The 24,961-nt window shown below is 38.3% G+C and overlaps 1 protein-coding gene and 1 pseudogene across 7 annotated transcripts in view; both read right to left on the reverse strand.

Moving 5' to 3' along the window:
- USP9X (ubiquitin specific peptidase 9 X-linked) overlaps window positions 1–24,961 on the reverse strand; it is a 149,346-nt gene that overhangs the window by 12,465 nt on the left and 111,920 nt on the right. For all 6 annotated transcript variants that reach the window (XM_030807577.1, XM_030807576.1, XM_030807582.1 and 3 more), the window contains 10 exons: window positions 24,642–24,788; window positions 23,232–23,454; window positions 20,411–20,631; window positions 16,181–16,371; window positions 10,734–10,907; window positions 7,058–7,199; window positions 5,122–5,875; window positions 4,456–4,579; window positions 3,200–3,425; window positions 2,567–2,696 (listed from right to left, as the gene is read on the reverse strand). In XM_030807577.1, coding sequence (XP_030663437.1) covers window positions 2,567–2,696; window positions 3,200–3,425; window positions 4,456–4,579; window positions 5,122–5,875; window positions 7,058–7,199; window positions 10,734–10,907; window positions 16,181–16,371; window positions 20,411–20,631; window positions 23,232–23,454; window positions 24,642–24,788 — 2,332 coding nt within the window. The remainder of the gene's footprint in view (window positions 1–2,566; window positions 2,697–3,199; window positions 3,426–4,455; window positions 4,580–5,121; window positions 5,876–7,057; window positions 7,200–10,733; window positions 10,908–16,180; window positions 16,372–20,410; window positions 20,632–23,231; window positions 23,455–24,641; window positions 24,789–24,961) is intronic.
- Window positions 9,316–10,160, reverse strand: LOC100585059 (annotated as a pseudogene). The gene has a single exon (XR_001113895.2). The product of XR_001113895.2 is annotated as a multifunctional methyltransferase subunit TRM112-like protein pseudogene (transcript).

Below are 24,961 nucleotides of genomic sequence, written 5' to 3' on the forward strand. Positions count from 1 at the left end.
TATTGCAATCCATTCCACACTGTGGCCACAGTGCTCTTTCTAGATGGTATTACCTGTTCAAAACCCTACAATGGCTCATCCAATGCCTCAGTCTCTCTCAGAAGGCCTATTAGAACCGCATAATCAGAAACTCCTGCCATTCCCATCTTACAACAATTCTAGTCAGACTGGACAATTTTCATCCCATCCAATAAGCCACGACAAGTTTATCAAGTCTTTGCATCTGCTGTTCACACTCTAGATGGAAAGCTCAACTAACCAATTCCCATGTTACATTCCCCATTAAGTCTTCTGCATTCCCCAAATCCCTTCAGGTACCACGCCCCCAATGATGCACTTTGCATTTTCCCTATTATAGCTATTAACATATTTTATGGCAACTATATTATTTGCTTCAATATCCCATTAGGCAATCTTATTTATTGCCATATTCCCAAAAACATAATAAAAACAGGTCTACAACCTCTTATCTGAAATCCTAAGATTCCAAAAGCTACTTTAATTTTTGATTTTTTTAAAGATGGAGTCTCACTTTGTCTCCCAGGCTGGAGTGCAGTGGTGTGATCTCAGCTCACTGCAACCTCCGCCTTCCGGGTTCAAGTGATTCTCCTGCCGCAGCCTCCTGAGTAGCTGGGATTACAGGCATGTGCCACCACGCCCGGCTAATTTTTGTATATTTAGTAGAGACGGGGTTTCACCATGGTGGTCAGGCTGGTCTTGAACTCCTGATCTCGTGATCCACCTGCCTCGGCCTCCCAAAGTGCTGGGATTACAGACGTGAGCCACCGCGCCCGGCCTAAAAGCTATTATTATGACAAGTTTTGTTTTTTTTTTTTTTTTTTTTGGAGACAGAGTCTTGCCCTGTCGCCCAGGCTGGAGTACAGTGGCGCGATCTTGGCTCACTGCAACCTCTGCCTCCCAGGTTCAAGCCTCAGCCTCCCGAATAGCTGGGACTACAGGTGCCCGCTACCATGCCCTGCTGATTTTTGTATTTTTAAGTAGAGATGGGGTTTCACCATGTTTGCCAGGCTGGTCTTGAACTCCATACCTCAGGTGATCCGCCTGCCTCGGCCTCCCAAAGTGCTGAGATTACATGCGTGAGCCACCTCGCCAGGCCCAACAAAGTTTTTCATTAAGTTGGTGTCAAAATGTGTTCGGTGGGATAACCTAGCCCGAACTGACTAAAGGCTACTTATAGTCTTTATTTCTCCCTTCAGTATAAATATTCGTATTTTACTGTAGAAATATTAATGTGTACAATTGTAAGTTGTTGTCTCAGACCCTGCTATAGAGATGTTGATATATGCACTGCCTTGCTTTTCTTAAATCCAAACAGTTCTCAATCCCAATGCATATCTGATCTTAAGGACTTCATATTAAGGTTTACAGGCCCTACAGTATTTGTTTTCCGCAGCAAAATTTTACAAGTAGGTTACATTATGGAACAATGATGTGTGCTTTGTGAACAGGCAATATCTAAAAGAAGAGTTGAACAGAATAGGATTTTTCTGAATGTCTAAATTTGGCGTTTTTGAGTTTGAAATACACATTCCACTTATGCTTGTCTGTGTAATAAATATTCTCTTTCTCATCTACAAATACCCAAATATCTGCAATTATGGAAAAGGTAAGGGAAAAGAAGACAAACTAAATAGACAAATGAAAAGTACAATCTCCCTTATGTTAAAAGGGCCATGGATCCAATGGTGATTAAGTAAGGTCACAGAAAAAAACCTGAAATGACAGGTATGCCTGGATACAGAACTTCATTTTGGATACATGACTTTTTGGTTTGTTTGCTTTCTGGAGACAGGGTCTCATTCTGTTGCCCAGGCTGGAGTACAGTGGTGCAATCACAGGTCACTGCAGCCTCAACCTCCTTAGCTCAAGTGATTCTCCCACCTCAGCCTCCCAAGTAGCTAGGACTACAGGCATATGCCACTACACCCAGCTGATTTTTAAATTTTATTTTGTAGAGATAGGGTCTCCCTATGGTGCCTAGGTTGGTCTCCTGGGCTCAAGCAATCCTCTTGCCTTGGCCTCCCAAAGTGCTGGGAGTACAGGCATAAGCCATTGTGCCCAACCCCTAAATCAATATTTTAAATCAATATTTTAAGTGAATATTTATATTATCCATAATTATAGTTTAAACAAAAACTTATGTACAGACCAAGTCTGCTATCTAAATTTGGTGAGTATCACAACCATCTGGGGACCCCTTTGAAAACATGGATTCCCTGACATTAGCTTTGGGGATGCTGATTCAGTGTGAGAAGAGGCCTAGAAACCAGTATTTTCCAAAAGCAGCCAGATTTGGCACCACTGCATTAGGAGATTAAAAAAAAAAAAAAAAATCAAAACACAGATTCTGACCTGTGTCTACGACAAAGACACATGCATAAACAAAGTAAAAGGTGAAAGTGCCGTGTTCAGATAAAATTCACAACAGGTTTTATGGGAAATTGTTTCTACTTCAGATCAGATTATATTTCATCGCTTGACCTAAATGACTTCACAATTTAATATGATACATCAAAACAGAATTCTGAAAAACTTAAATTCTTACCTAAATTGGCATACATTACAAACAGGTTGAAATACTGCTGTAAATGACGCCCATGCTCTGAAACTTCCCTTCTCAAGAGATTTAGTACTGCTCTTAGTAAGTGATCACTCAAGCTTAAGTTGTCATAAGCCTGTAAAGGATAAAACATTACCTGTTTTACAGCAACAAGGTATATGTATACTTCTACTTGCATAAAAAGGACATGCATATATGCTGATACAGGCATACATTTATGGAAGGACTGATCACACAAACTAAACTATTTTGTTTCTTGGGAAAGGGAATGAAGATCAGAGGTGGATTTCATTATAATTCTTCACACTTGTAATTTTTTTAAAAAATCTAAGACTATTTAAAAAACCTTCAAAATAGGAAATCTACTTAACAGAAAACATAATTAAGCTACTGCATGTAACTGAACAGAGAAAATTCTCTTACATTTTTAAAGAGCCAATAATTACTATTCATTGCTATGCAGTAATATTAAGTGGAACTCACTGACATCGTATCATGTGTGTGTTTCTGTTAGGTAAACATATCAAGTGGATGCACATATGTTTGTGACTTCGACTTCCAGGAAACACAATTTATTTGTAAACATCTCATTATTTAGAAAGAAAGCTGTGCAATTACCTGACTAGAAGGTCCAGGAGAGGCAAAAGGTGAAGGACATGGTCCATCTTGCAAGGAAAAATGTGCAATAAAGACTATAAGTTTTGCAAACGCACCCCTCACTTCTGCACTAGGGCACTCCAGAAGGTATTCGGAGAAGCGATTTGAAACATTAAAAAGGACATTATGAGCAAACCAAAAACGTACATTCTTGCTGTGACGAAGGAGAATACACAATGCATCATACCTAAAATAAAACAAAAAAACCTATGACTATTAATTCAATAACTTGCTCTCTATAGTAAAAGGATGAGTCTCATTGAACCAAAAAAAAGACAAAGATCTTCCTCTACTGCTGGAGAGAGAACCAGCAAAGGTTGCTTCTAATATTAAAACAATAGATAAATACTATGACTTCGTCTATTCTCTCAGAGTTGCCAAACAGGTGAAAGCTTGCCCTCTAAAAATCCATTAACAAACTCTTCCTAGGTTCAATGACAAAATACCACCCCCTTATCTTGACATATTATTCCTGAAATGAGTAAGTAAAAATTATTAAATCAATGTATTATAATGGCCTATATACTTTCACCATTAGAAATTTAAGAAAACCATTTTAGTTTTTTACCCTTTTAATCAGTGTCAGAATTCAATCTAGGTAAGCTAAAACCTAATAAATTTCATAAGTAGCTTACACTTTTCAGTCTCATCTTGTAATCTTTGGTTTTGTTTGAGACGGGGTCTTGCTCTGCTGCCCAGGCTGGAATGCAGTGGCACAGTCATGGCTCACTGCAGCCTCAACCTCCCAGGCTCCAGCAATCCTCCCACCTCAGCCTTCTGAGTAGCCAGGATTACAGGTGTGCACCACCATACTTGGGTAATTTTTAAAATCTTCTTTGAAGAGATGGGGGTCTCACTATGTTGCCTAGGCTGGTCTTTAACTCCTGAGCTCAAGCAATCCTCCCACCCTGGCTTCCCAAAGTGCTGGGATTACAGGTCTGAGTCACTGTCCTCAGTCTCATCTTGTAGTCTTTGGTGCAGGGATGTCAAAGATATGATACAAGGTAATAGAAGCAGAAGTCAGCTTCTGAATAACAAAAGGCCATGTTTAGACTAAGTAACTATTTTAATATGATTTCTCTATTGTGACTCAGAGTTTTTATTCTATATTCCAAACTTCAAACAAAATTCTCTTGGTTTAGAAAAACATAAGGCAATCTATTAAAGAACCAAACCAAACATTAGTATAATAGGAATAAAAATCCAAAGAAATGTACCAATCACTGGCAGAGCCACGGACTACTTTCTTTGTGTGAAATCCTGTAGTAAAGAGGAACCTAGCAGCAAGTTGAATACTGATCATAGTGATTTCTTCTGCTTCAGGCAACAGGTGATCTTGCCCTATAAATAAAATGTAGATATAAAAACACATTTTTATTTTCCAACCCCATTTTCAAACAAGTCTGCATTTCCATTAATTTTGAGAAGTCCTAAATTTGTTAAGAACCCCTCTCGGGCTACTTTAATTTAGACCCATTTTTTTTTTATTTTATTTTTTGGAGATGGAGACTGTCACCCAGGCTGGAGTGCAGTGGCACCATCTTGGGTCACTGCAACCTCCACCTCCCAGGTTCAAGCGATTCTCCTGCCTCAGCCTCCCGAGTAGCTGGGACTACAGGTGCATGCCACCATGCCTGGCTAATTTTTATATTTTCAGTAGAGATGGGGTTTCACCTTGTTGGTTAGGCTGGTATTGAACTCTTGACCTCAGGTGATCCACCTACCTCGGCCTCCCAAAGTGCTGGGATTACAGGCGTGAACCACCACACCCGGCAATTTAGACTCATTTAAAGTGAAAACATTAATTTTATGAACTTAAACATGTTGACACCTACTAGAAATTATTCTTTATTACTAAGAAGCTAAACTCTCTTGATACTTACCGGGAGGAGGGTTTAAGTAAACGCCATTACATGTAAGCAGTTTTTTCATAAACTGAAAATACTCCATACTGTACTGCATTCGGTTATGCATGAATTGTACGTTCTGTTTCCGTACACTTCTCTCAATGGCTGATGGCATAATAATCTGATGAGGTCTGGTGGTGATAGCAAGCTCTGATATATATCTTATCAACTCATCATCTTGGTCTATTGTGTCCATTCGTTCATAAAAAAGTATATAAGCATTCCACCATCTTTTCTGGCGCCTGTATGACATGCGCTTCATCATGTGATCAAACACTTCTCCCATGTACTCTCCACCAAAACACTGGTTTTTCATTTCTTCGTCATCATCCATTTTACATTCTGTTACATCACCATCATCAAATTTATACCAGCGATTTCTCTCACCATCTCCACCATTCCTTTGGATGATGTAAGAATAATAATGCCCCCCACTCGCTTGACCACTGTGTACAAGCACACCCACAAGTCTGTATTTTGTGCTTCCTGCTGTCTCACTTTCAGACTGCTCACTCTGTTGTATCAACTGACTCTCTGGGTTTACATTATCCCCTTCCAGCTTTGCGACACCTGCAACTGTGTAAGGTTCCATGTCCAGCTCTCGAGGAAATTCAAAATAATCATTGAACTTGATTGCACATTCTCTTTCCCAGTCATAGTCAAATCGCTTTAGTTGTATAGCAAGAACAGGAGGTAATTTTTTAATCAGCAAGCGCTTTACGGTATCAACCTAAAATAAACAAGACGAAGTTACTAGATGTTCTATTAAAATCCACAGGAAAAAAAAAAAAAACCCAAGCAAACTTTTAAATGACATTAAGACTTATCTGAATTTTTAAGTGTAAACAAATACATGACAATGAGCATTATCAAGATAATCCTATCAGCTGATTTAAATGCTGAAATTAATGATATGCAAATGGTAAGTTGTTGACTGGTTTCTGTCATTGTCATCTAGCCATTATTACCTGTTCAATATTTACTGTTGTTCGCACGAAGGTGGTTTCCTATGCACAAACCAAAGAACTACAATAACAATAAGAGTAGCTAATATTTGTTGGGCAATTAAGATGCCAGGTAATATACTAAGTGCTGCACAAGTAAAAACATACGGAATCCTTGCAACCTTCTCAAGTGTGTACTACTGAACCTTAAAGATGAAAATTAGTAATCAGAGAGAGGTCAAGTAACTTGCCTCAGGTCTCAGGAGCTGCAGGTGGCAGGCAGTATGGCTTTACAGCCCACAATCTCAATCTTTAAACTTTAGGACTTCTCTAAGTGGTGCATAAGGCCAAAACAACACAAGTGACTTGAGGGTGAAAGGGTCTGGGAGCTCCCAAAGACATACCTTATTCATTACTATAATGAGTGTGAATCATCTCTCTCAAAGAACTGCTAATAAGTTTCCAAAATAAATGGTTTTATAACATAGGTGATAAAAGAAATCTTATGGGCCACTTGACTAGTCTAAAAGAAATCTTACGTGGTTCAATAAAGTAATGGTTTCAGCAAATGTTTTGGTCTTGACAAGTAATCCTGGACATGACAGGAGAAATGTTTTCCTCTATCAGCTCTGTATCTTTGAAGGGTTCAATGGCAATTTGTTTCTTGGTAGAGATGGAAAGTGTCTGTGTAACTTATATAAGAGAATGTGCTATCACGTTATGACTTTTAAAATTATTCACTCTTATTTACCTATTTTTATCTTATTTAACTAGCCCCTTTGGCACTACTTTTTTTCCTTCCTTGCCAAACCTTCTATTAGTTATCATATTGACTACTTCTCTGTTGCCACTATACCAAAGTAGGAGAAAATAAAAAGAGGGTGACTTGTGAGGATGAACCAAAAAAACCAATTTCTTTTAAATCCATTAAATGTAATCAAAATTAAACAAAACTGGACAGTCCATACCTTTTTATTGCATTTTTCACAATGATATGCATTTGCACCTTCTAGTAAATCTCCTTTGACATATTGTTCCAAAGAATCAAGAAGATTTTGGTGATTTCTAATGTCTACATTTAGGGTCGTAAAAGATTCTTCACATTCGTACCTAAAAACGATTAAAAAAAGGATTTATCCCTTAGTTTTGTAAACATTTATTTAGTTATGGACTTAATGTAAACTACATTTGCCTTTTTTTTTTTTTTTTAATTATACTTTAAGTTCTAGGGTACATGTCCACAACGTGCAGGTTTGTTACATATGTATACATGTGCCGTGTTGGTTTGCTGCACCCATACATTTGCCATTTTTATAATGCGAAACCCGTAAGTCATAGAACGTTAGCAATAAAAAAGTTAACTTGATTAAGATTATTAGGTGAAATGGTATTTTAAAGTTGAATCTGTCTGGGCTCACAGCTTAATCTCTTTGTAGTATACGATGCTGCTTCTGGTGTTATCTGTTTAGATAGTAATTCATGCTGAAGCCAAAGCATGAATTTATTAAGTTCTGAAAATGATAAACTACGAATAAGCTAAATTTTTATATATTCTTCCTTTTCTGTAATGGAAGCCTTAGTAAAGCAAAAGTTTGAACACACAAATGAATACAGGATTAGCAACCTGAGAAGGAGCTAGAATCCCAGTTTATGGTCATTTTCTACCAGAGACTTTCCAATTTCTGGTGAGACACATGCATAAATGCAAAACAAGGGATGTGAGGAATACATTATTAACCATTAATTCATTCAATGGATAGACTGAGAGTGCTTTCTATGTGTAAAAGCACTAAGGGATATTCAATGTTTAAGATAGTCCCTTATTTAAGGAATTTTAAACTCCGGAAAAAAGGCACACAAAGGCATTTATAAATTGTATGAATGGAATATAAAGCAGGTATTAAGCAAATTGCTACTATATAACCAGAGAACAGCCCATAGAGGGAAAAAAGTTAGATCTTAGACTACACTTCAAAAGTAGGATATTCTTCAACACCTGTAAAAAGAAGGTGTTCTAACACTAGAGGACAGCAAAGTCTTTCTGTAAAGGGCCAGATAGTAAATATCTTAGGCTTTGTGAAGCATATGGTCTCTGCAGCAACTACAGATGCTCTTTGCTTATGAAATGGCTACAGCCCAATAAACCCATCATAAATTGAAAATATCATAAGCTGAAAATGCATTTAATACACCCAACCTACCAAACATCACAGCTTTAGCCTAGCTTACCCTAAATGTGTTCAGAACACTTATATTAGCCTACAGTTGGGCAGAATCTTGTAACACAAAGATTCATGTAATTCAATGAATACTGTACTGAGAGTGAAAAACAGAATGGTCATATGGGCACTCAAAGTAGACTTTCTTTCTTTTTTGTTTTTAATGAGGTGAGGTCTCACTCTGTCACCCAGGCTGGAATGTAGTGGCATGATCATAGTTCACTGAAACTTCTAACTCCTGGACTCAAGCAATCCTCCTGACTCAGCCTCCCAAGCAGCTGGGACTACAGGCCACCCCCATGCCCAGCTAGTTAAAAAAATAAGACTAGTTTAGCTGTTGATCAGGTATAAGGATCTGATTTCAAGATCATAATCTTTTGACATTTCACTTGCCAAAGAAAACCAGTGATTTCCAAATAATTTAGAAAATTGTCTAAAACTAAGGAGGAGTGACATGAACAAATGACCCCAAAGTTGGCTGTTTTTATCACTAATTAAAAACAAGGTTAAAATTTTATTTTATTGTTCACCTAATATAAAAGGCCTTTCAAAAGGACTAAAAGTTGCCTAGGCTAAGTGAATACGTATATTCCCTAATTATGAATGAGTGACAAGACTATAACTTGCTAGAAATTTCTCATTTATATAGTATTACCTCTCCCCTAATCATTTCCTGGTGATCAAAAACAAAACACCCCCACAAACCACACATGTACTCAACCCATGACTATATTTAATACAGTTTGGATTGTAGAAAATACTATCTTACTGTGACATTTTGGTGAAAAACGACTGCAAATCAACATTAATCCATATTATAACAAGTCCCAAGGTAAAACTTCCATATGACAGGCATGTATATTTATCAGTAATGAACTCATTAACTATTTCTAATAGAAGCCGTTAATCAATTTTCCTTTTAAGTCAAACGATTTGTTTTGTCAATGTTTTTCTTGTAAAATCTTTTTTTTTTTTTTTTACAATAGGTTTGGTATGGTTTTTTTTTCTTTTTTTTGGTTTTGAACCTTTAATGAGAAAAAAATATATAATATAGAGCTCAAGAACACTGTGTGTTTGGTGTCATTGGGTCAAGGGTTGGGGATACACACGGCAGAATTTGGCAACAGGGTATATATCAACAAAAATACACACAGTCATAACAAGAAAAACTGGAGCCTGGCACAATCAACTCTCAGTTTCCTCTTCACTCAGCAGCATGTTGGGGATCCCGCGGCTGATGCGGAACATACGTCCAGATTCCAGGCACTGCAGGGTGCCCTCTATCACTTCCACTTCCAGCAGCAGGTGGTGCATGGTCCTCAGAAACTCTTCATTCTCCTCATATCCCTCAACCGGCCCTTTAGGCACCTGGATCAGGCGCAAGTTATCTGCCACCTCCAGGAATGCCGACCACTCCACCTTAGGTATCATATGCGCCACAAAGTTGCGGTGGAATTCTACAGGGCAGATACGGACCTCGGTGGCCTGGGGGCGCAGGGGGAAGCCACAGGACCCCACCCCCGGCACATGCGAGCTCAGCAGATTGTGGGTGAGCAGTTTCATGTCGCCACACAAGCGCAGGTTTGGTATGTTTTGTATACAAATATGCCTTAAAGATTACAATAATCAATGCTATTTTAAAAGTCATTATTTCATTTGTATAGGAAATACTACCACAGCTTTGTCATCTTCTAAACTTACTGTATTTACACTATTATAATCACTGAAGTTCTAAGATAAAGGGCAAATTTATAAGTAACACCTGTAGCTATATGCAAAATGCCATTTTATTTCCCCAGGAATAATCTTCTGTAAAAGAATGTAAGAGTAGGCCGGGCGCAGTGGCTCACGCCTGTCATCTCAACACTTTGGGAAGCTGAGGTGTGAGGACTGATTTTGAGGTCAGGAGTTTTGAGACCAGCTTGGGCAACAACAGATCCGATCTCTAAAAAAATTTACAAATTAGCCAGGTGTGGTGGCACATGCCTGTAGTCCCAGCTATTTGAGAGGCTGAGGCAGTAGGATTGCTTGAGCCCAGAAGTTCCAAGTTACTATGAGTTACGATCATGCCACTGAACTCCAGCCTAGGCAACAAAGAGAAACCTTGTCTCTTTCAAAAAAGAAAGAAAAAAAAAAAAGAGAGAGAAAGGAAAAGAAAAAGGAGAAAGGAAAGGAAAGGAAGAGACTGTAAGAGTATAATAAAATGGCTAAGAGATCAGGCAGAGTAGAAGGAACTAAAAGTTAATTGACAAAAACAAAAAACAGTCCCACAGCAGTAAGGTATGCACAGTATATAAATCATTGTTTCAGGTATTTAGTAATCAGTGACATACTCCACTTTTGTATGTAAGTACTAGTAAAAATTTTATTTTTGTTAGTATATACATGGTACAACATACACTTTCAATGTGTAATTAGTACTTACCTATGTGGGCAGCCTTGGCAGATCTTCTGATCAGCAAAGGAACCTCCTAAGACTTTACTTAGCATAGCTGGATGTCCTAAAGCTTTTAAAGCTTCATCTAAACTATCCACCAATGAATTAAAAAATTCTAAAGCATCGTGTTGTTCACGCAGATTAACAGGCTCACCCCAAAGCCTAAGAAATGAATGAAATAAAACATGTAACATGTAACATTCACAGAACAATATGTACAACTATATTTTTCAGGGGGAAAAAAAGCAACACGACCACAAACAGCAGTATATAAAACCGAGATTTTATTCCTCAACTACATGGAAAAAGTAGGAAAAAAAAGAATGTGCTTTCCCTATAGAATGTAGCGGGGTAAGAGAGTGAGCCTCATAGTAAAACTAGTACTCTAGCGGAAAAGAATTGCCACGAAACTAGTGGTGTAATTGATGGATAGTACGGCTCCAGAAGTATGGTTGTTTCAGGTGATATGGCACATGCATGCATTTTGAATCCAATTAAAGATACTATTAAGATGAAGTGGTGGATCTCACTCTTATGTGGATATTACAATTACTATTTTATTTCTTTCATTTTGCTTAAATTTTGGATTATAAATAGTAAAAAGATCATATCTAGTCACTCTTAAATTTATTTTTTTCCCAAGTGAAGAGAGAAAGGTTTAACTTGTTCTAATCTCTTGAGTAATCTAAGAAAAGACACCATCACTACATACCACAAAATGAGAACTCATACTGCTAAAACTCAGGCACTGCTGGAAACTATCAATAATATCTGATTTTGTATATACAGAATAATGTACATAGAGAATTTAAGTGTATTTGTTCTAAGCAAGAAATGACATTTTAAAGTATGCAAGAACTGTCTGTTTATACTTTTGTAAAACCTTTCCTACATAGCAAATAATTTGATCTCTATTATATTTTAGACAAGTAAAAATTTGTATACAGTAAGTTTAAAATCAAATATATTATTTGTTAAAAATCAGCTTGTTTCATTACTGGAAATTACACCAGTCCGTTCTATTTACTTTCAAACCATACTCAACTCCTCAAACTTTCAAACATGTAATCAACTAATTTCAAAAGGGAAAAGGTACCCTTTTATAAAGGAGAGATCTGTTAAGACACCAAGAAATCAAAATTAGTATCACTTAACAATTAAGTGGATAACACATGCCTCCCAATACAGTGCAGTGAGAAACACAAAATATCAATTATGTAGTTTTATTGCCCCCACCCCCTCAACATTTAACATAAAGCTAATCATCAGGAAACAATCACACAAATTAAAAAAGACATTCTGCAAGACAACTGGCCTGGACTCTTTAAAAATTTCAGTGCGATACAAGTCACAAGTTAGGGAGATTATTTTACATAAAAGGCAACTAAAGAGCTAACAGCCAAATTCTTGTGATTCCTTCATGAGTATCAGATTGGGATAGAAAGATAAGTTATAAAGACCATTTTTGGGAAATTGGAATATATGCTGATGAATATTAGAGATTAAAAATCGTTATTACATTACTTGGATATAATTGTATTATACATAAGTAGGAAAACTGCCTTATTCTGATATACGATCTCTTATAAGATATATGTTGAAGTATGAAGGGGTGAAGCGTCATGTTTGCAACTTACTATCAACTTAAGAAAAAAGGCCGGGTGCGGTGGCTCACACCTGTAATCCCAGCACTTTGGGAGGCCGAACCGGGTGGATCACGAGGTCAGGAGTTCGAGACGGCCCTGGCTAACACAATGAAACCCTGTCTCTACTAAAAATACAAAAAATTAGCCGGGCATGGTGGCAGGTGCCTGTAGTCCCAGCTACTCGAGAGGCTGAGGCAGGAGAATGGTGTGAACCCAAGAAGCGGAGCTTGCAGTGAGCCAAGATAGTGCCACTGCACTCCAGCCTGGGCAACAGAGTGACGCTCCATCTCGAAAAAACAAAAAACAAACAAACAAAAAAACTTAAGAAAAAAATAAACCAAAAACCAAGTATACATATGGCAAGATAAGCAAATATGGCAAAATGTTAATTAGCAAAACCGCATAAAGAATATAACATAAAGGTGATAATTATACGTCTTCTTCACCTTTTCTGTAGGTTTGAAACTTTTCAAAATAAAAAAGTGGGGTGAGGAAGTGTAGTTAACTAACCCACTTGTATCAAGAGTAGATTATGTGTCTGAAGTGTGGATAATCCAAAGTGCTAGTCTATATAAACCGAGCTCCACTAGCACAGGGAGTAAATGAAAAGTCAAAAAAGCAAAGGCATTACAAGAGAAAAAATTGTAACTGAATGACAAGACGAAAGTTTAAAAAGTGTAAGCCTCAGCTGGGCGCAGTGGCTCATGCCTGTAATCCCAGCACTTTGGGAGGCTGAGGCGGGTGGATCACCTGAAGTCAGGAGTTCGAGACCAGCCTGACCAATATGGTGAAACCCGGTCTCTACTAAAAATACAAAAATTAGCTGGGCATGGTGGCAGGCGCCTGTAATCCCAGCTACCAAGACAGGAGAATCGCCTGAACCCAGGGGGCAAAGGTTACTGTGAGCCGAGATCACACCACTGCACTCTTGCCTGGGCCACAGAGTGAGACTCTGTCTCAAAAAAAAAAAAAAAACAACAAAACACCCCAGTATAAGCCTCTGTTTGTGTTCTTCAATTTGGAAGAGCATAAACAGAAATGCTAAAATAGCCTTAAGGCAGAGATGGAATTGGAATAACCTAGGGAAAGAAGACAGAACTGAAATAGTCAGAGAGGAGGGAGAATGGTATGCTGGGTGACAGGACTAAAAGCAAAATGAGAGATGGGAGGGAGGGTGGTCCACGCAAGACACTAGTACAGAGTAAGTGGAGGGCCTTTACAGGAGGAAAAGAAATTTATACTGCTTTGTCAGAAGAAGGGAAGGCGGATCAGAGTATCAGGTGACCCTTTGTTCCCCCGTCCTCTCAGGTGGCCGGAAAGCACCTTGAAGGGATTCCAAGGAGGATTACTTACAAAACAAAACAAACCAAACCTCACTGCTATAAAGAATTATACCCCTTTTCACACACAGTAAGAGTTACGTGGTTGTACTGTAGTTATTTTAGCACAGTGCATGACGTAGTTCTGACTTAAAGTCAAAGGAAACAAGATAAAAATGTAATTTGAGTTTTCTAACTTAAAAAAAATGGTGAGGGCAGGGCCGGGCGCGGTGGCTCACGCTTATAATCCCAGCACTTTGGGAGGCCGAGGCGGGCGGATCACGAGGTCAGGAGATCGAGACCACAGTGAAACCCCGTCTCTACTGAAAATACAAAAAATTAGCCGGGCATGGTGGCGGGCGCCTGTAGTCCCAGCTACTCGGAGAGGCTGAGGCAGGAGAATGGCGTGAACCCGGGAGGCGGAGCTTGCAGTGAGCCGAGACTACGCCACTGCACTCCAGCCTGGGCAACAGAGCAAGACTCCGTCTCGGAAAAAAAAAAAAAAAATGGTGAGGGCAATTTTCCCTTTATAGATCTTTTCTAGCTATTAAATGAAAAAATAAAATATTGTTATTTTATAACCCTGAAGAAATACTGTATTAACATAATGATAATCGGCCGGGTGCAGTGGCTCATGCTTATAATCCCAGCACTTTGGGAGGCCGAGGCGGGTGGATCACCTGACGTCAGGAATTTGAGACCAGCGTGGCCAACACGGCGAAACCCCATCTCTACTAAAACTACAAAAAATTAGCAGGGTGTGGTGGGCCTGTCATCCTAGCTACTTGGGAGGCTGAGGCTGAAGAATTGCTTGAACCTGGGAGGCGGAGGTTGCAGTGAGCCGAGATCAAGCCATTGCACTTCAGCCTGGGCAACAGAGCAAGACTCTGTCTCCAAAAAAAAAAAAAAAAAGGCTGGGGAGCAGTAGCTCATGCCTATATGCCTATAATCCAGCACTTCAGGAGGCGGGCGGGTCACCTGAGGTCAGGAGTTCGAGACCAGACTGGCCAACATGGTGAAACCCCGTCTCTACTAAAAATACAAAACTTGGCCGGGCATGGTTGGCCCACGCCTATAACCCTAGCTACTCAGGAGGCTGAGGCAGAATTGCTTGAACCCAGGAGGCGGAGGTTGCAGTGAGCTGAGATCATGCCACTGTACTCTAGCCTGGGCAACAGAGCAAAGACTCCATCTCAGAAAAAAAAAAAAATAATAATAATAATCAATTGCTGTTAACATCATAAGAAGACAGACATTATATGTCACTCCTCATGGAGATAAACATTACCCCCTATGAAGTAGCCTTGCCTATCCATTCCACAAAAAGAAAAATAATACCACAATCTGATCAAGCCTCTAGATCTCACAAGGTGCTTATAGAAGATGCAGGTGACCAAGAAAAACAGAAAATAATAAACGACCACAGGGATTCCATCAATAAAATTCAGACTGGGAAAATTTACAGGCTATTTGTCCTCCGACTCCCCCATAATTGTAAAGGGAAAAAAGGAACAGATGAAAAATCAAGATCATTATCAACCATTTGTGGTAAATGGACCTCAACTGAATCTTATTTTTAAAAAATATCAGTAAAAACCAATTATGAGATAACTCGGTAAATTCAAATACTGACAGAGATATTTGATATTAAGCAATTTTAAAAAAACATAATGGTATCATGATCATGTTTTGAGACAGACACTACAGACACATACTTAAGTATTTATAGATGGAACTAAGATTTGCTTCAAAACAATCTAGAAATAGGTAAGGGCCGGGGACAGTGGCTCACGCCTGTAATCCCAGCACTTTGGGAGGCTGAGGTGGGAATCACCTGAGGTCAGGAGTTTGAGACCAGCCTGGGCCAACATGGTGAAACCCCGTCTCCACTAAAGACACAAAAAATTAGCTAGGCGTGGTGGTGGGTGCCTGTAATCCCAGCTATTTGAGAGGCTGAGACAGGAGAATCGCTTGAATCTGGGAGATGGATGTTACAGTGAGCCAAGATTACACCACTGCACTCCAGCCTGGACAACAAGAGCAAAACTCCATCTCAAAAAAAAAAAAAAAAAAAAAGAAAAAGAAAAAAAAGAAGAAAATAGGTAAGAATATAGATTACATGAGGCTGGCCACAAGTTGACTACTACTGAAGTTGGGTGACAAGTATACAGGGGTTCATACTATTTTTTCTACTTCTGTATTTATTAGATGTTTTCCTAATAAAAAGTTAATAATATGGTTAAGAGACTAAAGGATGTTGCCCTTCCTTACTATGCCAGTTTCTACTTCTTCCTAAGGGGACCTAAAAAAAAAAAAAGAAAAACAAAAAACCCACCCAACTAAGGACAGTTTGAATATTACCAGTGCTTAAAAAAAGATGCTTTCCAACATGTCTTTTAGAGGTTTAATGTTAGTGTATTGAGATGTTCATTTTAAGAAGTATCTCTATTATTGTCCATCCACAGTTTACCTGAACTGTTTCCAAAATCCTCTGGGCACATAGTATTGCAGTCGAGAAGCAGCTAAATGACCAAAGATGACCTGAAGGTGTCTTAGGACACCAATGTTGTACTCTTTTCTATCTTCAGTTTTACTTAATGCTGGTTTATCTTCAAATTGTTGAGGATATCCAAATACATCATCCCTGGGATCAACATTGCTCTAGAAACCAAAAAATGTCACCAATGAGCTAAAATATAGTAAAATACGTTGAGACAAATGCCAAGCAGTTATTGAACAATGATTTGTATTCCTATTATGCTAATTTCCAAAGCACTTTTCAATTTATAAATTTTTAGTATTTAGTGTTTATCCCCACTATTTCACCTATTAGTTATCATAACCAAATAACCCTGACCATGTATAAGAGAGATAGATAATATAGTGTAGTATTAGCATAGTAATTTAGACTGAACTAGACATAAATGCAGGCTCTACCACTTATAAGCCAAGTAACTTTGAGCAAGTAAAAATTAGTTAAACTTTCTAAGCTTCAAGTTTCTTTATGTGTGAATGGGGATAATATACCCTTTGTGTAGCTATTGTATATAAAATGCTCAGATCTGTCAAAAAAATATACCTGTATCAGTATAGTCATTCTTTGCTTAATGACACAGATAAATTCTGAGAAATGCATCATTAGGTGATTTTGTCCTGTGAATATCATAGAGTGTACCTATAAAACCCAGATGGTATAGCCAATTGCTCCTAGGTTGTAAACTTGTACAGCATGTTATTGTACTACATACTGTAGACAACTGCAACCCAACAGTGAATCTGTGCATCTAAAAATAGAAAAGGTACAGTAGAAATATGACATTATAATCTTATTGGACTACCGTCATATATATGGTCTGTAATTGTCTGAAACATTGTTATGTGGTGCATGACTGTAGTACTCTTCCACAAATGGTGCTGGGTAAACTGGATAATCCACACGCAAAAGAATAAAGTTGAGCCCTTATGAAACACTACATACAAAAATTAACTCAAAATGGATCAAAATCCTAAATGTAAGAGCTAAAACCACAAAACTGTTAAAAAAAAACATAGGGCAAAAGCTTCAAGACACTGGATTTGGCAATGATTTCTTGGATATGACATCAGAGGTACAGGCAACAAAAGAAAGTATCTGCAAATCACATATCTGATATGGAGTTAATATCCAGAACATACAGAGAACTCTTAAAACTCAACAACACAACTCAATTTAAAAATGGACAAAGAAGATGAACAAGTGGCCAATAATAAGCACAGCTAAAGATGCTCAAAATCGTTAACCATTTGGGAAATGCAAATCAAAACCATGAGGAGATACTACCTCACACTCAATTAGGGTGTCAACTACCAGAACGAGCGAGTATAACAAGTGTTGGCAAGGATATGGAGAAATTGGAGCTCTTGTGCAATGCTGGTAGGAATGTAAAATGGTGCAGTCACTCTAGAAAACAGTTCCTCAAAAAATTTGGCTGTATATGGTGGCTCACGCCTATAATCCCAGCACTTTGGGAGGTCAAGGTGGGTGGATCATCTGAGGTCAGGAGTTCGAGACCAGCCTGGCCAACATGGTGAAACCCCATCTCTACTAAAAATACAAAAATTAGCGGGGCGTGGTGGTGTGTGCCTGTAGTCCCAGCTACTCGGGAGGCTGAGGCAGGAGAATCGCTTGAACCCAGGAGGCAGAGGTTGCAGTGAGCTGAGACAGCACCACTGCACTCCAGCCTGTGTGACAGGGTGAGACTCTGTCTGAAAAAAATAAAATAAATAATAAAATAAAAATAGCATCACCAAATGATCTAGTACTTCCACTTCTGAACATATACCTGGAAATATTGAAAGCAGGACCTCAAACAGCTATTTGTATATCCATGTTCATGGCAGCCTTATTCACAATAGCTCAAATGGGAAAGCAACCCAAATGTCTATTGACAAATGAATGGATAAAGACAATGTGGTATATACATATAATGGAATATTACTTAGACTTTAAAATGAAATAAGCCAGCTATGAAAAGGCAAATACTGTATGACTTCACTTATATGATCACTTATATGAGGTATGTAGAGTAGTCAATCATAGAGACAAAAAGAACAGTAGTTGCCAGAGGCTGTGGGGAGGGAGAATGGGGAGTAGCTTAATGGCCACAGTTTCAGTTTTGCAATATGAAGAGTTTTGGAGATAGGTGGTAGCGATGATGTACAACAATGTAAATGTATTTAATAGGACAACTGCACATTTAAAAAACAGATGGTAAGTTTCATGTTATATGTATTTTACCACAATTTTAAAAAACAACAGAAGCAGTGGTATAAGATGTAACACGAAGACAGAATTCCTAAAGGTCATAATCATAAGGCAGCTACAAAGAAGAATTTGTTTTTACATTTAACTATCTTTCAATATTCTCTGAATTGTATCTGAGAACTCTGATATAGAAATAGACAACAACCAGTCCCCGCCCATGAGAAACTTATACTCTAGGGATGGAAACAAAAACATAAGCCAAAAAAACCAAAACCCAAAAAACCCCACAAAAACTCCCACAGTACACTGGGATGCAGAGACAATATGGAGCAGAGGATACCATGAGAGTAAAAGTAGTACACCTTATTTGAAATTGTATTATATTTTGTATGCCTCATTTACTTCTTGCCAGTACAATTACCTATACCTACTTGTGTTTAACTCAGTATCCCAGGTATATGATGGGCTCCAGAACTGGAATTTGAATTACATTTTTTTCCCAGAGCAGTGATTTTTAATCAGGTATGGGTATAAGTGTCCTTTATGAAGCTTTTTTTAAAAAGTAAAAGTGCTCAGACCCCAATCCCTAGACCATCTGGCACAGCAGGTCTAGGGAAGAGTTGAGGCAAGTAGATGTTTCAGAAGCTCCAACTGATAAACTACTTCTTCAGAGCAAAATCAGTTCTAGCAACTGAAGGGAGGGAATGAAAAGAACCATTTACTACAATTAGAATATACTCTGGCTTCTCTCTTCAGTTCCCACTATCACTATAAACAGGAAAAGTAAAACCAAGGAATTATTATAGGGTAAGCACAAATATGACCACAACTTAAGTCTTCTTGCCATATGCTCTTCTTTAAAGAGCTATCTTACAGTTATGTCAATTCTGATTCGCCACTACAACTCAACTTCTTCACTGCTTTATATTGCACTGGATACTCAGTGGGCAGCCTAAATTTTGCCACAAGACTATGTGAGACTATTTAAAGTAGGGAAAGTTTATTTCCTAATCAAGAAGAGCTATATCTAAGGGAAATTCAAAGAGTAACCTAAAAGCAAGCACAGACAGTGAAATTGGCAGATACTGTATAACTTGGCATAAAATAGAAAATTAAAATTTAGAAATAGAAAAGTAAAAATTTTAAACTATTATTAAAAACACAAGTTCTTACCATTAAACAAACCCCAAATTATACTAAACACTCTACACAAAAAAACATGAGTACATTAACTGTTGCTTTTTTTTTTTTTTTTTTTTTTTTTTTGAGATGGAGTCTCGCTCTGTCATCTAGGCTGGAGTGCACTGGTGCCATCTCAGCTCATCGCAACCTCCACCTTCCGGGTTCAAGTGATTCTCCTGCCTCAGCCTTCCAAGTAGCTAGGACTACAGGCATGTGCCACCACACCCGGCTAATTTTTGTATTTTTAGTAGACATGGGGTTTCACTATGTTGGCCAGGCTGGTCTTGAACTCCTGACCTCAGGTGATCCACCTGCCTCAGCTTCCCAAAGTGCTGAGATTACAGGTGTGAGCCACCATGCCCGGCCAACTGTTGCTTTAGAAATGTACAAACCATTCTAAAAATTAACTGCAGTTTAAATTCTGGTAGGTAGTGAGCACTATACTATGTTAAGAGGTAGCAGTTCATGCTGGCTGGGAGAAGTCCATCCCTACTTACTTTTTCCTTTTTTTCTGAGACAGGGTCTCACTCTGTAACCCAGGCTGGAGTGCAGTGGCATGATCATGGCTCACTGCAGCCTCAAGCTCCCAGGCTCAAGCAATCCTCCTGCCTCAGTCTCCTGAGTAGCTGAGACCACAGGTGTGTGCCTGGCCCATCCCTAGCTTTCAAATATACTTTAACACGTTTGATCAAAGTATAATACTCTCTTAAGAGAGAATAGTATCTGGTATCACAACTTGAAACACAGAAAACAGAAATGGTAACTCAAATTTACCTCATTGTCCTGCTTCTCATCCCCAGACATATCATCATCTACATCACTACCTGTGCCTTCAATGGCAAGAATACCGTTCCTAATGGAAGGAATCATGTAGAGTTGCTGAATCACAGAATTCATGTAACAAGTAGCACCAGCATTTTTCAGCCCCACGAATCCTTTGGGTGGGCGGGGTCCAACAGGTGGCAGATATTCCCACTCAGTAAGTGCTTCACAAGCTGAGAGAAGAAAAGATTCTTGTAGCAAGAACACAGCCATTTTGTCCTTTCAAACTCTATTATGCTGACAAAGCAACCCTGGCAATAATTCTACCACCCATAATTCACTAACCCTACAGCAACCTGAAGCAGTGTTCTGAGTTTGCACTTCATCTTCAAACAATCTAAAATATACAGCAACAGGCACCACTGTGCAGCTTCTTATCCAATCACCCACAAACCCGTTTTTTTTTTTTGAGACGGAGTCTCGCTCTGTCGCCCAGGCTGGAGTGCAGTGGCATGATCTCAGCTCACTGCAAGCTCCGCCTCCCGGGTTCACACCATTCTCCTGCCTCAGCCTCTCCTAGTAGCTGGGACTACAGGCGCCCGCCACCACGCCTGGCTAATTTTTTGTATTTTTAGTAGAGACGGGGTTTCACCGTGGTCTCGATCTCCTGACCTCGTGATCCGCCCGCCTCGGCCTCCCAAAGTGCTGGGATTACAAGCGTGAGCCACCGCGCCCGGCCTAAACCCGTTTTATATGATGTTGCTTCTATGGCAGTCTCAAAAGTACAAGATAGTATAATGCTAATGTCTACATGCTAACTTTACTTGCATCTTTATTTTTAGCCATTATTCACTTTCTTAATATTTGATACTTTTGCCTTCAGATTTGGCAAGGAATTAAATGTTATCTAAATATATCAACACATTATAATTTTCTCAGTTTTAAATAATCCTAAAACCACATGGGCTCACATCCTGGTTCTGATGCTTATCACCTTTTCTCCCCCACCTTTAGGTGACTTTCTGTTTCTTCCTAGTAAATGTAATAATAAAAGTAACACTTGCTTTCCTGATATCTATAATGCTATTTTGAGGAGCAAGCAAGACAGCAGATTTGTGAAAATTGTAAATCACTGTACATTTTCCTATCTCCCTCCACCTAGTATAAACCTGGAAACAACATTAAGTATCATTGTCTACGGTACCAGTTAATTATATCATACCAAACTGCATGGCCAAAAATGGAATTAGGTAAGTATTTATGTGTTGACGGGGAACAATGGCAGATAGGGAACGATGCAAACAATGTTGCACTATACTCCAATCTGTGATTAAAAAATTAACCCCCATTAAGTTAAAAAAAAAATACAAAAATTCTCACAATACATAGATTTGATAGGACAGCTAAAGGTCTAACCTTTTAAGCCATCAATTTATTCAGAAATTCCTGAGATGTTATTTAAAACTTCCAAACATTCTGAAACACATCAAAAAGTAATTTGACATGTTCTTAAAGATTTACTGTAATCAATTATATTCTTAAGTGTTTTAAATAGCGATTTTCTCTTAAAACAGCACCAATTATGCTTATTTCTGCTTTTTCTGTTATGAATATTTTATATTGCCCTTGCCCTTTTGAGCTTCAATTCTTTATCTGTAAGGTCTGAAATCTGCAGCCTATTCATGCGCCTGGTGTGGGCATTAAATGAGGACATAAATAAGGTGCACTAAAATGGTAACTTCTCACGTTCTAATCTTCAAAGCCAGATCTTCTTTGAACTCATAGCGTTAAGAAACTTCTAAGTGAGGACCTGAAAGGTTTTCCAATACATGCAATTTAAAGTTTTAAGTCTGGGCCAGGTGTGGTGGCTCACACCTGTAATTCCAGCAGTTTGGGACGCCAAGGTGGGTGGATCACCTGAGGCCAGGAGTTCAAGACTAGCCTGGCCAACATGGTGAAACCCTATCTCTACTAAAAATACAAAATTAGCCAGGCATGGTGGCAATACAAAGTTAGCCAGGCATGATGGCAGGCGCCTGTAAGTCCAGCTACTTGGGAGGCTGAGGCAGGTGAATCACTTGAACCTTAGAGGCAGAGGTTGCAGTGAGCCGAGATCGCGCCACTGCACTCCAGCCTGGGCAACAAGAGCGAAACTCCGTCTCAAAAAAATAAATAAAATAAAGTTTTACGTCTGTACTCTACAGCATTTACTTTGGCTACTTTTTAATCTGGAGTCTGAATTTTATGTCAGGTTTCATGAGATGAAATTTATCTTGCCAAATGGCGACACCACTTATAGGATGCCATTTAACAAATGTTTGAATTTTTTTCTATACAAAGTGGCCTGCTTATGATGGACTTATTTTTCTTTTTTCTTTTCTTTTTTTTTTTTTTTTCCGAGATGGAGTCTTGCTCTGTCACCCAGGCTGGAGTGCAGTGGCGTGATCTCGGCTCACTGCAACCTCCACCTCCTGGGTTCAAGCAATTCTCCTGTCTCAGCCTCCTGAGTAGCTGGGATTACAGGCATGCACCACAATACCCAGCTAATTTTTGTATTTTTAGTAGAGACAGGGTTTCGCCATGTTGGTCAGGCTGGTCTCGAACTCCTGACCTCAAGTGATCCACCCACCTTGGCCTCCCAAAGTGCTGGGATTACAGGCCTAAGCCACCGTGCCCGGCCTATAATGGTCTTAATTGTACATTCATTCACTAAAAATGTTAAACTAGTTACTAAAGAAATATGTAAGGTGGAAATATTTTCTGAAAGGAAAACAGGAAAACAACTTTGAAACATTGAAACGATCAATTATCACATTATATTAAAAATACTTACTAGTTATTGCTGTGCCAATGTAATACATTTCAGTCAAAGAATCTACTATTTGTTTGAGATTCCTCACACAGCCAACAGCTAATGCTACAAGTAATTCAAAACCAGCATTAATTGTAGGTGGTGAACCACAGACTGGAATAGCCTGTTCGGCTGGGAGCTCTCCATTTCTCATATACTGTAGGTAAACATTGGATGCAGGAAATATGAAATCATCAATTAATTCCTAAAAAGTTGAAAAAGGGATTACATATTAGCAATGCTATATATATTTTTAGAAAAAAAAAGTCTCTTGTAAGTAAATCATTTTAAAATTACTCATTGGAATTTAAGATCTCATTACATCTCAGAAAACTCAGATTTTCTAACAAAAAGATCTTCCTTCAAAACACTATTTACTATCACTAACATACCTAATTTTGCAGGTTAAATAAATCTGTAAATATTAAGAAAACTGAATGTAGTACTTATCATTTTTATTTATTTATATAAAAATTATTTTATTTATATATTTATTTATATAAAAATTTATTTTTATATAATTTATTTATATTTATATAAAATTATTTATTTATACTCATATAAAAATTTATTTATATAAATAAATTTATATAAAAATTTATTTATATAGAAATAAAATTTTTATTTTAAGTTTGCTCCTTTAATCAAGGGTATAGCAAATTAAACCCATTTTGAATAGAAATAAAATGTACAAAAATGAAACTTTGTTTCCTTGTGTTACTACATGTATGAAAAAAACTCATTAAAGATATACAAGATGCATTCTTATGAAACAGAGGTTTGCCTCATTAAATGAAATGAACAATTCAGATTTTCCAAAGAGAAAAATTAAACAACAATTACTTTATAAAGTATCTTATTTATTTATCTATTTATTTTGAGACAGGGCCTTGCTCTGTTCCTCAGGATGGAGTGCAGTGGTGCGATCTCAGCTCACTGCAACCTCTACCTCCTGGGCTCAGGTGATCCTTCCATCTCAGCCTCTCAAGTAGCTGGGGACCATGGGTGTGCGCCACCACAACTGGCAATTTTTTTTTTTTTTTTTTTTTTTTTTTTTGTAGAGAAGGGGTTTCACCATGTTGCCCAGGCTGGTCTTCGACTCCTGGGCTCAAGCCATCCACTGGACTTGGCTTCCCAAAGTACTGGGATTACAGGCATGAGGCCAGCAAGTCCAGCCATGAAATCTTATTTAAATACAAATTTAGAAATGTCTCCTGAATAAAGTAAGGCATAATTGTATTTCTTAAATTACTGTAAATTTGATAAAGATTCTTAAAAAAGAGAAAAGATCAAGAAAGTACAAAGACATGATACTACCATAAATTAATGAAATTTGATTATAAACATTTAGAAGGTTGATGTGTAGCTTACAGCCAAGAACATAGAACTTACTTTAATGAGATTAGCACCTCCTTTTTCACAACCAATATGAAATTTTTTCTCAGAAGTTTGAAAGGCCAGTAACTCCTTTGTCACTCCAAGGTGGCCTTCTAAGATCGTCTCTTCAATACCCGTTTCTCCTGTTCTTTTAACATCATCCTGCCAAAGGCGGGGGGTCGGGGAGGGGGTGGAAGAAATCAAATGTCTAGCTTACGAAAGGGAGGTAAAGAGGGAGAGAGGAGCCAGAACGAGACAGAGCTGGAGGGATATGAGATAATTTCCTTAAGTCTTTCCATTCAAACAACTTTGTTTTCTTCAGAACTTTCTAGAAA

The sequence above is a fragment of the Nomascus leucogenys genome, chromosome X (genome assembly GCF_006542625.1).
Source record: "Nomascus leucogenys isolate Asia chromosome X, Asia_NLE_v1, whole genome shotgun sequence".
NCBI lineage: Eukaryota > Metazoa > Chordata > Mammalia > Primates > Hylobatidae > Nomascus > Nomascus leucogenys.